A 15,453-nucleotide genomic window follows, 5' to 3' on the forward strand; every position below is an offset into this window, starting at 1 on the left:
ATTTTAACATGGTTGCATTTCTTCATAGGGCCTGTACATATTTACCCTTGGACAGAGATCCACTTTTTCAAAATGCAAAAAAAAAAAAAACCAGAAAGCAATGCTGATGCTTGTTATGTCGTCTAGACCCAGAAGAAAACAAGGCATTGTGTAGTGGAGGGCGATGAACTGCAGTTACCTCGTTTTCATCTCAGCAGAAGAATGCAGTGGTCATTAGGCCCACAGGAGGTGTTACATCAGCCACAATTAAAGTTGGAAACAATGCTCCTGCTTGAGTCTATTGACTCTGGGACTGTAAAACGGAGGCGAATGAGTCTCTGACATACGTGTTCGCTTGAACATGCAAGGTGTAATCTTTTGTATCATGCGACTAAGACAGGACTTTGAAACGGATTGACCTCTGCTGCTTGTAATTGTTGTCATATCGTCTACAGATCTGTGCCTGAGTGACAGAGAGCGGGGGCGAGGGGAGGGGAGGGGCGCTCTTGTCATGAGGGTCTTTGTTTGAAGCTCAGGGCATGAAGACATGTTGGGGTGTGCAATGACTTGCGAGGGAGGAAAACAAATTGTGAAACAGCACAAGCTCTTTTGGTGAGTTTCTGCTCTGCAGAGCAAAAAAAAGAAGAAGAAGAAGAAGCCTTTGGGCTGAGGTTACTGCAGGTTATTACTTCACAACAACTGCTCGACAGAGTCACACTTGTTCGGACAAAGACACCCAGCAGACTGAGACTCAAGTGCTGACTGGCAGAATATCTGTGGTTTTCCCGTTTAAGCCATGGGCAGGTCACGTCAGCCGTAACGAGTCTAGAAAGAGTGGAAATTTCAGAGACTGCAGATAGCCATTCAGAGAAGGCTGTGAAAAAGAAATATTCAGATCTTACAGTCCGCTAAGGAGTCAGTGCGAACAAGCTTTCGTTAGCCTGTGGAACAATAAGCATGTTTCATATGTCTTTGTCTTCTCGCAATATCCATGCGTATGAATTACATTTCGTGTGCATTTGTTCAGCAGGATTTTGTGGCACATGCTGCGACTGGCAGGCACAATGTAATTGACCTGAGAGTGAAACTGTGATACTGGACATGCACGTTAGTGCATCAGACGAAGCACTTTTAAAACAGGAGTCAAATGGTGTCATCTACTGGCATAACCGATAAAATGAACCTGAAAGAAACTTTTGTAAGTAACAAACTCTTACAGCATTTTGGCAGGTGTTTGTGTATTTTGTATTGATCAAGGGTCAATTAGATTTTTTTTTTTTAATCCAAAGTCATTTCACCTGAAGTTATAGATTTTTATTACAGATGTTTCTCTTTTTTTTTAAGTAAAATGAGAGACTGAAGACCTTGTGTACGTGCTTCATTTGTGTTGGTTATTTACAGAGGGAGGTTCATGTCATCTCTAAAGACCAGATTTAAGAGAAAAATAAGGGCACAAGATGTTCTTTTGTCCCACATGGACTCACTGGAATGGAATGTGTGAGCAGCTCTTAACATGTTGAGCCCAGGACGGAGGGGAGGGTGAAGGGGCACAAAAACAAACCTTTCATCTTATGGGCAATCAAACAGGGTGGAAACATGCCAGGGTGAGCAGAGCAGTGCAGCCATGTCAGCACGGAAGCCGGAGATTAGAGAGCGTGGTCTCAGCAGGTAGATGGTTCAAAGAGCTGGTGGGTGTCATGAAGCCGTCATGTAAATAATCTTAACCAGGAAAACGGACCGACATTAGAAGAGCAGTGTGTGACCAGTATGTTCTCTCACTCTGATGAGGGCTCATTCCAATAATGTATATCTGTATTTTTGACAAGCGAATTAACCAGTATTAACCAGTATAACCAGTATACAATTATGTAATGAAGGTGGTAATGATTTTGTTGGTCAATGTTTCTGTACATATTGTGATGTTTTTTGTGGTAGACGTTTATGGCTTAAATCAAACCAGCACCAGTGACGTGTTTATAAAATGTTTATTAGTTGATTTGTATGAACACAGAAACACATACAGACACGCAGGCTACATTAATACAAAAAAAAACATGAGTTTCTGTCCGACCGAGGTGACACACGAGATCCCTCACAAACATGATGTGACAAGAACTGCAGCAGGGCAGTCCATGCTGCACCCTGCTGTTGAAATATAAGGACATGAACTTGGAGTGGAAGAATCCCTACGCTATCGTGGTAAAACATGGTCTCTGTGCCCCTTCTGCAGTCTTGGAACCTGAGGAAAATGATCAAACTCTTCTGGTGAAAAGAAGTCCTAAAGTCCCTTTATTTGAATGGGGGACAAGCAAAGCTGGTAATGACAATGGCCTTTTGAAGGTTAGTGAAAGAGGTTATTGTGCACTTGCAGTGCTTGTCGCTAGGGACAGGTGATTAATACTGGGACAGTATGCAATGTGATAAAACGGCCTTTAGCGAAAACCCGGTCTCTCTCTAGATCTCTGTAAACTATCCACCCTGTAAAAAAAAAAAAAAACTGCTGTAACACTAAAGCCCCCTCATTCTCTCATCATGCGCAGCGATGATGTCCAGTGCACTAGGCCTGAGGAGTGGCTTCCTTGATCTTGTCCATGACGGCCTGGACCTGCTCGCGGAACTTGGCGGCGTAGGGCTCGAAGAGGACGGTCAGCTCGTCGATTTTGCCCCCCAGGGAGGTGCGGAGCTCGGCGGCGGTCTGCTCCAGCTGGCCCTTGATGTCTTCGGCCTGGCCCTCCAGCTGTGAGCTCAGGCCCTGGGCCTGGCTCTTCAGTATTTCCGTCAGGCTGCCCAGCTTCTCTGAGGCGCCGTCGCGCACCTGGCTGACGAAGGGCTGGAACTTCTCCTTGACGGAATCGACGTTCTGAGATGTGCGGGACTGCAGCTCTCCGAGGTAGGTAGAGACAGTGCTGCCAGGAGAGAAGATGGTGGCATCTTAGTACAGTAAAGCCTCGGCACTGAGAAGCATCTTACGTGATCAGAACTGCAACTGATTCAGTGCTGTCTGTCATTCAGTGGCACTCACTTGCGGATCTCCTCGGTGTCCTTATTCAGCCGCTTCTTCAGCTTGCGGGTGTAGGTGTTGACGCGGTTCTTCACGTCATCGGCGTTCTGCTCCACCATGGACTTCAGCTCCTGCAGGTACTGGGTAGTGCGATCCTTGGCATCGGTCATGTCGCCCTGCAGGCGGCTGGTCAGCAGCTGGAGGTCCTCAGTCAGCTTACTGGCAGCATCAGTCGTATATGGAGCCAGCTTGCCCTGGAGGTCGGAGGTGTAAACGTTCAGCTCAGCCATGGTGTCTGTGATCAGGGTGCTGGGAGAAAAAGGAATGACAATAGGGCGTGAATTTTGATGCTAAGCTGGTCTGATGTGTGGTATTGAGAGAAGAAAGTGACGCTAGACTCACTCCAGCTCTCTGCCAAGCTGCGAGGTCTTGATGTTATCCACCATAAAGTCAGCCTTGGTGTTGAGCTCAGACACCTGCTGCCAGAAGCGCTCTACGGTCTGCTCCCATTTGGTCTGGAGGTCATCCTGAGGCACAGCCCGCGACTGGCAGCCTGGGGGCGCACAAAAAGCAGACGCACAGTTTCACTGACTTTTCTTTTTTTTATCTTCAAGGACAACGAACTGAACCAGGTCTGCTAGACTGCTCACCTGAAATGACTGCAAGAGCGAGGATCACTGCAACAGCCTTCATGTTTACTGGCAAACAGGAAACCTACATTTAAATCAGGAAAGTTCATTAATGCTACAGCTCATGCAAGTATAATAAAACTTACATTCAGCATCGTCAGCAACTTTCAAGCATAAACGCAAATATTTGGTATAATAAAGCAGTTACAGTAGCTCAAAATTTTTAATCTCTTATTATAAATGTAATGTTCATTTGTCCGACCTAAATAATCCAGTCTAGTCGGTGGATGGTGGGTAAAGGTTTTGCCAAATAGTGAAAGGATAAAAAGAGGGCAGATGCCTCACCTGCGAAGCGCGCCTTCGTCCGTGACCCGCCGCCGGATCCCCGGTCGCTTTTATAGCGCGACGGGCCGCCCCCGCCCACGTGACCGCGGGGACCGCGTCTCCACAAGCGTTGTGAAATAGCGGACAGGGGGGGGGAGGCTTAATTATTGTCCTGGCCGTAGTTCCGTCCGGACATGTCAGCCTTTCTTTGCGTTTATTGGCGAGATGGGCCTGTACACGACTGTCGTTCTTCTTAGAATGTCACTTCATACAAAACGCGTCCAAATAAAGCCCGTGTTTAGTTAATCACGTGGCTTTATTAACCTCTGCTGCCTCTGGGGGTCGAACGTTCAGACTAATCCTCACGTCTGGCACGTTGCTGGAAGTGTGAATGTTTCGACACAAAGGGGACAATCGGGGCCCGTTGCGCAGACAGCATTATCACCTTACCTGGCGCCAGGAGGGACACCTCCGACGGGGCTCTTTACCCCCAATTCAGATGACCAAGCGGAACGTCGAATCTAATCACCAATCTACTCACAAATAAAACGCTTATTTCTGTACTTTCAACCTGTTACTTTACACGAAATTCATTAGTAAATAATTACAGTTGTTGGGTTTTTTTTAATAATGAGAGGTTTCTCTGGTTATTATCCAGTATAATCCGCCTATGATCCAGTAAATCTCTATTCCAGCCCTGCTTGTCCATTGAAATGACAGGAAAATAAAACATGTGGCTAAATAGGCTGTGAAGTTGTACTTCTACTTCGAGAAATCAGTGTGTGAAAATTCTGTTAAACCACAAGGTGGATTTGGCTTAATTGCCCCTTTTGATCCCTTTTTGATGGCACAGGACTGGTTTGTTTTATGGTCTTGCGGTCGCCTTTATTTGTTCTTTAGCCTTTTCCTGCTGATTTCACCTGCCCCATACTGTCGAGCCGTCACAGGAACAGTTTCTTTCACCGTCCTAAACAGCTGAACTGACACACACATCACAACTACACTTTATGAGTGTAGAGAATAGATGTATTCATAGTTGGGGTCCTAGTGAACCGGAACTGATCTCTTCATCGATGGTAACTTAAGCACGTTGTAAGTCGCTCTGGATAAGGGCGTCTGCCAAATGCCGTAAATGTAAATGTATGAACATTTGTGGCGTTATTTCTGCAACCTTTGTATTTTTCAGTATATAGAATTTAGCCTATATTATATATTATATATAAACTGTTTTGAGAGACTATATAACTGTTTCAGAGACACCATTGACCGGAATCAAATTCCTTGTATGCGTTTGCTCACATTTAGCCAATAAACAAAACTCTGATTCTGATTGTGTTTCACTGGCCATTTAAAACATCACTGGCTGCTCTCATGTATTCTGGGCCTGACTTTGCCATGTCTTACTCTGCCAGTGAATGTAATGTGAATGAATGTAATATGTGATAAGGTTTGTAGTAGCCTAGCGGGTAACATAATCAACTATGAACCAGAAGACCCAGGTTCAAATCCAACTTACTACCATTCTGTCCCTGAGCAGGACACTTAACCCTAAATTACTCCAGGGGGACTGTCCCTGTAACTACTGATTGTAAGTCACTCTGGATAAGGGCGTCTGCTAAATGCTGTAAATGTAAATGACTTACTTTAAATTTTCTCAAAATATGGCAAAGCTGCCTGCTGAACAGTAATATCATCTTGAGGGGGGATTTATATATTTTATATATTTATATGTACATAGTATTTGAATGTGCAGCACTCAGTATATATATATAAAACAAGATTTTAAATTGCAGTGGTTCTAGATAAGGCTAAATGTGAAAACATGTTACTCTAAAATCTTGGAACATGTGAAAAGCTTCCTGGGTTTATTGAAGTAATCTCACTGAAGCTTCCTTATTCATGAAGAAACTAGTTTTGTATTGAGGTTTGCGGCATGAACTTTCATGGCATCAGATGTTTCCCCCATATTAGTCACTGATTTCATCTCAGCAAAACATTTCAGGTTAAAGGCCATCTGTTTGTTTGGTTCAGCAGTCATCTGAAGCTTACTCACCACTTTTTGCCATGCCGATATGTGGTAAATTGAATCATCCAACAGAACTTCTACCACGTCACAGGGGAATGAACTTTTGTTACTTTTGAGTTTTTGTATGTAACCACGGGACAAACATCAGAGTGTGACGAATAAATCCACTGGTCCATGTTGGTACTCATAACTTCACAAGGGTCAGAGTTTAGTGTGTGCTTTTCTTTAAGATAGTCACCTCTGAGTGGTGCCATCTATCTTTCAATTTAGCAAAACTTTCTTATCACATGTGTAAATGACCTGTGCCCTTTCCGAATTAACTATACTCAAAACACTGCAGATCTGTCCATAACTGCTGAGGGGTGGTAGTATCCTAGTGGTTAAGTCTCTTTCTGAACCAGAAGACCACAAAGTCACATGTTCAAACCCCACTTACTACCATTGTGTCCCAGAGCAAGACACGTAACCCTAAATGTCTCCTGTAACTACTGATTGTAAGTTGCTCTGGATAAGGGCGTCGGCTAAATTCCATAAATTTGTGTACGTGGATTTGGCAGCAGGAGATATCTGGAGAAAGTGAAAGAAAGATGTCCATGAGATCTCAATACACCCATAAAAGAGCATTTAAATTACAACCCACAAACAATTACCATATTTTATTACAGTACTAAAGAATAATTAAAAATGTTAATTATGTTCAGCAGAAGGCCACTCGGAAGGTCTTCTGAAAAGGGAATTGCATATATTTACTTTTTGTGCTCATTTTCAACTGCAACTTAATCCCTGTTTGTAAGAGGGTCTGAGACTGCTAAAAGTTGTTAGAAGCTACTTGTATGAGCTACACTGAATCACAGTGATTTCAAAAGAGGAAGTTTTCTCCATCTTAAGATGTGCTCTGGAATATGACACCATGTCATCAGTAGCAGATCCTTTAAGTCCCGTGAGAGCTGAAGAATCTGGAACACCTAGGGTTTGTGTTGTGTTCCTCAAATCATTCTTGAATACTTTAGCAGTATGGCAGGGTGCATTATCTTGCTGAAAGAAGGCATTGTCATTAAGAAAATACAGTTTCCTGAAAGGGCATACTTGGTCAGGGGTAACTTTTGTGTTCTCTGAAATATTTTTAGTTTCGGCAGGGAAACATCAGCAGCCCTCAACATGTACCTACTTGATGCTGTGTGGCGTGATTAGATAGAAGGTGTGCCAGAGTCCATTCTGAAATGAAAAAATGTGGTGAGAATCAGTCAAGTATTTAAGAGAATTCAGATAAAATAATAATATTCAAATATAATCCTTTAGAAAATATAATAAATACATCTAACTACTACAGGACCACCACAAGAGGGCAGAAAGAGCACATTAAGAGCACATGAAATAGCAGTAATTCATACTTAATTCATATAACAAGTCTCATGATCATATTTGTGTTGAATGAATGGCAAAAGTTAAAGTATCCACAAACCAAATAGCAAGACGAATTTTCTACATCACTTACCCGTAGCAAGCAGAACACATGAACTGTGCAAGACAAAGATGGACTACGAAGCGCTGATGAAGCAGAGACCTCTGGTGGCAGACTGGGAAATCTCTGGTCGTAGACATGACAGAAAGACACTGGGGTGAGCAACTGGTGCAGTCAGCACAACCCGGAGCTGAACAAGCTCAAGACTGCAGAGATGGCAGTCAGTCAACACTGCTCCCAATCTCCATGTCAGACAGCCCAGTGTCTCGAACTGCCAAGGTGCCACTGAGGTGCCCTTGAACAAGGTACTGTCCCCACACCCTGCTCCACGGGCACCTTTCATGGCTGCCCACTTTCACAGCCCCCAGCCTTACACACAATTGTATTTAAAATAATCCAGGCTGAAATGATTCTCTTGTAAACCCTAGATCTGAATGAATTAAATATTCTTATTAAATACTTTGTTCTTTACATTGTTGAATGTACTGACAACAAAATCACACAAAAATAATTCATGGAAATCAAATTTATCAACCCATGGAGGTCTGAAATTTGAGTCATGCTCAAAATTAATGTGGAAAAAAACACTACAGGCTGATCCAACTTTGATGTAATGTCCTTAAAAGAAGTCCAAATGAGGCTCAGTAGTGTGTGTGGCCTTCACGTGCCTGTATGGCCTCCCTACAACACCTGATGAGGTGGCGGTTGGTCTCCTGAGGTATCTCGTCCCAGACCTGGACTAAAGCATCTGCCAACTCCTGCAATGGACCTTTGGTGGATGGAGTAGGACATGGATCTCCCAGATGTTCTCATTTGGATTTGCATCTGGGGAACGGACAGGCCAGTCCATAGCATCAATGCCTTCACCTGCTTTCATCTGTTGCCATTTTTGCATGAAAACTTTATACATTACAGTTTATAAATAAGTCTTGATTTAGTGGTCAAAGTCAAAGTCACTTGCCATTTTGGACATGTTAATGTGATTTGTGCTAAAGACTTGAACAGCTTCAGTGTGAAACACTTAAACAAACAATTAAAACAAAACACTTAAACGAACAATTAAACTAACAATTAAAACAAAATGAATCTTTGATCCTTTCGGAAAATGTAAACATTTGATCATGACATGGCCAAGAGTGCAAAAATGGCATGAAGAATCACCGTCTCTGTCTTCATCCATTGTCTCACGGTGCAGAAACGAAGTACTGGTTTTGAACTTAATTTTATGGTAACAGATTATGTCATATGTGACATGACCCTATTGATTAGTGAAAGTGAAGTGATTGTCCTTGTGAAACACTGCAGCACATCGGGACTCGAACCGGCAACCTTCTGATTACGGTGCCACTTCCTTAACCACCGGTCACCACTGCCCCACCCACTGGTTTATTCCCGTCTGACAGCCTATCACAAAAAGCATCCAATTTTAGAATTAAAAGTAACAGGAATGTAGAGAAGTGAAAAGTACGATATTTGTCTATCAAATTTAATGAAGTGAAAATCACAAGTTCCACTGTCCACGTCTTGTCCAAACCAAAGTTAAGTTTGTTAATTTCTAGTTACATATTTGGAATTCATTGCACTATTGGAAGGCAAACTGACTAACCTTAAAAAGAATTCAGGAATTAAGAGTCTGCAATTTGGATCATCCTTAGTGTTATCTTAATGGACAGACAACAATGCAAACAAAAAATTCAACCACAATACTTTTTATTTAGTTATTTATTTGTTTGTTTGTTTTTTTCAAATAAGGATCAGTGTGCATATGCATGTTTAGTGAGAACACATATAACCTTTTTACAATTGCAGCAAATAAATATTCGTCTCTGTCCCAAGTGCATTAGCCATTTATCCATGTTTCACTGAAAAGCACATTTAGTCAAAAAAGAGCAGGTGCCATGGGCAGACATCACAGACTCACAGTGTCCACTGCTGTGAAAGCAGATTTGAGCTTTTTCAAAAGTATTCAGCTGGACTTGCTGAAGGACTCATAGAGGGATGCGAGTTGGGCCTTCAGGTCCTGGGCGTAGGGGTCCAGCTTGCCTCTCAGATCCTCAGCATATGGTGCCAGACTTTGCTGTACAATTTTGGTTCTGTGAAGAATCTGGGCCTGGAGTTCTTCAGCCATGGGGGCCACTCTCTTCTGGAATTCCTGCAGGTGCTGGTCTACCTTCTCCCTGAGATCATCTGTGTAAGGGCCTAACTGAGTCTGCAGCTCCTTCAGACTTTTTTCTAGGTTCTCCTTCAACTCCTCACTCTTCTGGAGCAGGGTGGCCTTCAGGGTTTCAGAATCGAGGGACTCTGCATAAGGAGCCAGGACTTCCTCAAGCTTTTCCAATCTTTGCTGGACTTGGGTCTTTAGGTTCTCTGCATATGGCTCCAGTTTGTCTTTTACAGTGGTCAAGTCCCTCTCCAGACGCTCTTTCAGCACTGTAGCCTCCTGAGTGATTGTTGCAATGACATTTTCTGCCAAAGGAGACACTTTGTCCTGGAGGGTGGTGGCATATTGACTGGCCACCTCAGCGCTCTCTGAAATTCTAGCACTGTAATAGTATAAATAAAAAATAATTAAACATGTTTTTTACAATTCTAGTACTATTATATTATTTTTAAAAAATGTATTTTTACTATAACATACTTGAATTCCTGTCCAAGCTCAGACTTTCTGATCTTCTGTATTGTGTCTTCTGCTGTGCGTGTTGCATGGGCAACATGGTCCCAGAATGCATCTCTCAGCTGTTCTAGCTGTGGCTTTGGCTCATCAGCATAAAATATATTGGCATGGCAACCTAGAAATCATCATGAAAATTTACATTTAAATGTGTTGTTCAACACTATAGTGGACATCGGGTTGCTTTTTCATGACTTGCCAGTGAAAGCAGCAACTGCAAGCACCAGGAACACCTTCATCTTGGTAGGTCTTGGTCTTTCTTTAAAAAAAGAGCAGAAGACAGTTAAGTACAGTTTTTTTAAGTCACCTCTTGATGACTCATTCAGTTCTGAACATTACCTGTGCCAGTCCTTCTCAGTGAATGCAGTGAAGATGTGCGCTAGTCTACTTTATCATGGCTGTATTTATAGGCACTAAACAACAGAGTGAGAACACAAAGTCCAGGAGTCACTGCCATGTCACTGCAGTTCTCAGCCTTCTCGCGTTTTTTGCCAGGCTCTTATCATATGACCCAGTGAGCCCTGGAATTAGCATTTACAGCTCCAACACGCAGCTTGATCCCTGACCAGAGGGATCACAAAGCGTGATCATTCATTATATAAGATACACTTGATAAAATAGCATGAGAGTAATTCCCTCTCAATCTTACATTGTTGTGCTCAGATTATTATGTTCAAATTTGGAATTGACTATTAATTTTTCCTGTCACAAACATAATGTGTGAAGTGCCAGCAAAATGATCTTGCCTAGGCTGTGCATATTTAAAACAGCCTTTTCTCCAGAGCATGGGCCAGAGCTTCTTACAAACAATAATCATAGATTTGTCTTAATGGATTTTATACTGTCCATTTGTTTACACAAACCCCCTGCTGCCAATGTAAATTCAAATTTCTGTAAGTGCAAGGGACTCTTTGGAAACCTCAGACCAAAATAAACACCTTAGTCTTTTGCAATATTGGGCATGAATGAAAACACACACAAAAAAGTGATGATTGGAATAGTCAGACTTGTCAGTCTATTTTTGTGGCTTGTAAAATCAAAATATACCAAAGGTTTCGGTTTTATATTGTACAGCACTGTTCCAGGTGTCAAGGGATGTGTGTTGGAGGAGAGATTAAGGTATAAAGTAAAGGGATGGGTTCTTTTTGTTAGACACAACATTGCCTACCCCATCTTAAGTCAATGGAGATGTAATGGACTGACCAAGTGTTGATATTAAAAGTGTGCACATTCCTCTTAAAGGTTTTGTTATAAGTTATTTAAAATTCCCCAATTTGTCCCATGACCTATACAATTCACCTGAAAAGCAAACAAATCTGTTTAAATCAATTTTACAACATACAAAATCCTTAAATGAATACTTTTTGAAGCACTTTTGCTTCCATTTCAGCATTTAGTGTTGGAGGTAGGAGTTTATCAGCATGGCACATGTTGACATGCAATATTTGCCCACTTTTCTTCAAAAAGCTTTCCAAATCTCTGAGGGCATCTCTTGTGTACAGCCATCATCAGGACTTTTTGTTGTGTGTTGTAATTTTACTTGTATGAGTTGCAAAATAATTTGAACCTTTCCGTATCCATTTGGAGCAACTTTAACTCAGGTTCAAGTTGTGGAGGGGCATTGTCTTGGTGATTCTAGGACATGATTCTGTGGTCTGTACTACATGAACCAGATTCTCCTGAGAGACCATTAATAGACAGATGTCCTGATATGTTTCTGTCCAATTAGCTGGTTTAATTTAGAATTCATTAATGTGAATCCTTAAGTACTCAGTGGTATTGACAATGGAATGTTAATGACAATTCTTTTAGATGAATAAATAATGCTTTTATTTAATAAACCATGTCCACTTAGAGCTGAGTTTGTGCAGGTATGTTTCACACAAGTTTAAATTTGATTTTTTTTATTATAAACATCTTAATTTGGGCACATAAGATATTTTGCAAACCTTCATTACAATGAAGAAATTTGTCATAACCCCTCTAAAATAAATATTCAGCTGAATGTTATTCAATGAGTACTTTACAAATTGCTGTTTCATGAACATCTACAAGGAGATCACAGTTTGTATTTACAACCGAAATAATAAAAATAGAGCTCAGCTGTCCAGAGCAGTTTTGATTATCTAGAATCATTTAACTGGATTTGCTGAAGGACTCATACAGGGATGTGAGTTGGGTTTTCAGGTCCTGGGCATATGGGTCCAGCTTGCCTCTCAGATCCTCAGCATATGGAGCCAAACTCTGCTGTATAATTTTGGTTCTCTGGGCCACCTGGATCTGGAGTTCTTCTGCCATGGGAGACACACTCTTCTGGAAATCTGCGAGGTGCTGGTCTAACCTCTGCTTGATCTCATCTGAGTAAGGGCCCAATTGGGACTGCAGCTCCTTCACACTTTTCTCTAGACTCCCCTTCAGCTCCTCACTCTTCTGGAGCAGGGTGGCCTTCAGGGTTTCAGAATCCAGTGACTCTGCATAAGGACCCATGGACTCCTTGAGCTCCTCCAACCTCTGCTGTACCTGGGTCTTCAGGTTCTCTGCATATGGCTCCAGTTGATCCTTCACAGTGGTCAAGTCCTTCGCCAGACGGTCTTTCAAAACTTCAGCCTCCTGAGTGATTTTTGCCATGACATCTTTGGCCAGAGGGGACATTTGGTTCTGTAGGGTGGTGGCATATTGACTGGCCACATCAGCACTCTCCATGATCCTAGCACTGTATAGTATGAAGAAAAAAGATCTACATTCTAGTGCTGTTCATTCAACACTGCCTTTCTTTGCAATAGTTACAAATGGCTTACTTGACATCCTGTCCAAGTTGGGATTTCCTGATCATCTGTATTGTGTCTTCAGCTGTGCGTGTTGCTTGGGCAACATAGTCCCAGAATGCATCACTCAGCTGTTCCAACTGTGGCTTTGGCTCATCAGCATAAAATATGTTGGCGTGGCAGCCTGGGAAAAGAGAATAATACATTTTATTTAGCTATTAACTGATTTTTCAAATTAGCAATTTGAATGAGATAAAAAATAACTATGCACTTGTTATTTTGACTTGTCGAACACAACTTTCTTCTAAGAAGTGGTGTTTCAACTAAACTTTCAGGAAATTACCAATATTAAAATGAGTTACATGGATCATTGAAACACTTACCAGTAAAAACAACAGCAGCAAGCACTAGAAACGCCTTCATCTTTGTAGGGGCTATCTTAAAAATGAATGAAACTCATTTTAATGTATGAAAGCCATTTATATTTCTAATTTCACTGTACTGTGCATTTTATTATTGATTCTTCATGCCAAAACTTACCTAGCTTGATGTCTCTCCGTTATTAAAGTTCAGAATCTTACGTGTCTATCAGTCTAGCTTCACAGTACCTCTATATATACAGTAGAGAGAATAACTGGAGTCCAGGAGTCCAGAAGTCAACCTTTCTGCTGTAACACCAGGCTCACATGACATTTTGCACAGAAAATTTACAACTCATGCAGCCCTGACTTGATCCCTGACCATTTTGTGACATCTACATTTTAGTATACAGTCCATTAGGTTAAGTACTATTTACTGTCCGCTTTCAAGAGCTGTGTGAACAGGGCCAGCACCCAAATGTGTGAGACACAGTTTGTGCTGTCTGCAAGAGTATCGCTGCAAAATACTCAGTGTCCAAGAGTTTTTTTTTTCTGAATCACTTAAGTCACATAATATAATTTAAACATTTATATAAATGTTAAAGTTTCAAACTTTATTCTATATACATTTTGCACATCAATGCCTGAGAAAATATGTTTGGGCAAGTGAGGTTTATTGCTTTGCGGTTACCGACTCAAGGACAACTGTTTTTTCCTGTCACCACCTCAGACACGTCAGAGAACACACAAGGTGCACACACCTCCTGACAGATAAGCAGACAACGTGGAGGGTCAGAGTCCTTTGAAAACACCACACTGGAACTTTCCTCTGCAACTGTAACTGCCTTATTTTTCTTCTGTAACTATCTATCCTCCACATAAATACTAATGAAGATATGGACACATTATCAGATGTTCCATTCATTCCAGCAAATATCTTAACCAGTCTAACAAAAAAAGGAATTTCCTTTGCTTTATGTTATGGTTACATGAAAGACTATGTTATCTAGAATTTGCTGGAATTTTTTCACATATATTCCTCCATATTCCACCCCTATGCTTTATATGCAGAAAAATGCACAAATTGTCCAGGGATATCTGTTAGATTTTGTTCTATGTTGATTTCCTTTTTTCAGAGGGCTTATTTCCAAAATGCGTTAGGCATGTTTAAAAAATGTCTGATTGCATACATTCTAAGGCTGAATTTTGAGGCAAGGATACATGATGCTGCTTTAAGGTCATCATCTTTCAGGTATTGCTGCACATTAGAATAGGACACCTCCACTCCTGAGTCTGGACGTTTGCAGTCCTGAAGAGATTTCATTTATCCATCTGTCATGGCTGGGTGCACTGGGTCTCCCAGCTGGCACCAGTCAGACAGACAACTGGGCTCTAATCATGGACAGACGCCACTGATTGGGCATCCATGATTATGGCCCTGTTATATGGAAGGAAAATGCAGCAGGTCAACGCTGCTGCATTAATATGGACTCACCCTTCCGTGTATGTTGGTTTTGTTCCTGGCCTTATGCCACATGCCTGCATGTTTGTTTATGTTCTGTTCTGCCCTCGAGCCAAGTATTCGTTTCCTTTGTCTTTTTGTGTGTTAATATATTCCAGTTGTTGCCAAGATGTCCTTGTCCTGCACCTCCTTCCACCGTCAGCCCTCAGCCATGACCCCATCATTCTGCCCATTCCAAATAACTGAGGAAACAGATACCAGATAATAGTTCTAACAATTGCTCTCTCCTGGCTTAAAGGCATCCCTTATTTTATTTTTGAGGATAGAGTGGAGTTGCTTAGAGGAGCCAAGGCCTGTGGACTTTATTTTGATGTTTGAGGAATTTACAGAGCTTTAAAATCTGAATAATTTCCCTTGCATTTCAATGATGCCAGTAACATACTTATAAAAAAAACTCATTTGAAAAACGATCTCTTTTGTTCTCACTAGTGACTGTAGACTGTTCATCTATAAAATCCAATTGTGTCATCACGTAGTGTGTGATCCCATGGTGCTCCTGGTTCCCAAGGTGGCACACATGATAAAATGAACTGGTCCATAAGACCAAACAGGTTTAGGGTGCTTGGGTGCATTACATGGAATAAATTATGTTACCTTGTTCCTCACTCCCTCGTCCTGCATTAACCTAGTGAGCTACGTTTGTTTTGTGATTTGTTATGTGTGTTTCCAACCATCATGTTTATTAAAAATAAGACCTTTTTAACACCTCATCCTT

At 41.7% G+C, this 15,453-nt stretch overlaps 3 protein-coding genes across 3 annotated transcripts; all 3 read right to left on the reverse strand.

The window, feature by feature from the left end:
- Positions 1-1,945: 1,945 nt before the first annotated feature.
- apoeb (apolipoprotein Eb) lies at positions 1,946-4,042 on the reverse strand. The gene is made up of 5 exons (XM_028981628.1): positions 3,955-4,042; positions 3,631-3,694; positions 3,383-3,533; positions 3,002-3,289; positions 1,946-2,885 (listed from the first exon to the last, which is right to left on the reverse strand). The coding sequence occupies exons 2-5, from the start codon at positions 3,671-3,673 to the stop codon at positions 2,537-2,539; spliced, it is 831 nt and encodes a 276-aa protein (XP_028837461.1). The 5' UTR covers positions 3,674-3,694; positions 3,955-4,042; the 3' UTR covers positions 1,946-2,536.
- A 5,345-nt stretch (positions 4,043-9,387) lies between these two features.
- On the reverse strand, positions 9,388-10,331 carry LOC114791094 (apolipoprotein A-I-like). The gene is made up of 3 exons (XM_028981631.1): positions 10,292-10,331; positions 10,060-10,210; positions 9,388-9,964 (listed from the first exon to the last, which is right to left on the reverse strand). Exons 1-3 carry the CDS (start codon positions 10,329-10,331, stop codon positions 9,388-9,390), a joined length of 768 nt encoding a protein of 255 aa, XP_028837464.1.
- A 1,897-nt stretch (positions 10,332-12,228) lies between these two features.
- Positions 12,229-13,280, reverse strand: LOC114791095 (apolipoprotein A-IV-like). The gene is made up of 3 exons (XM_028981632.1): positions 13,241-13,280; positions 12,891-13,041; positions 12,229-12,805 (listed from the first exon to the last, which is right to left on the reverse strand). Exons 1-3 carry the CDS (start codon positions 13,278-13,280, stop codon positions 12,229-12,231), a joined length of 768 nt encoding a protein of 255 aa, XP_028837465.1.
- Between the last annotated feature and the right edge of the window lie 2,173 nt (positions 13,281-15,453).

This window comes from Denticeps clupeoides, chromosome 5 (genome assembly GCF_900700375.1).
Source record: "Denticeps clupeoides chromosome 5, fDenClu1.1, whole genome shotgun sequence".
Classification (NCBI taxonomy): Eukaryota; Metazoa; Chordata; class Actinopteri; order Clupeiformes; family Denticipitidae; genus Denticeps; species Denticeps clupeoides.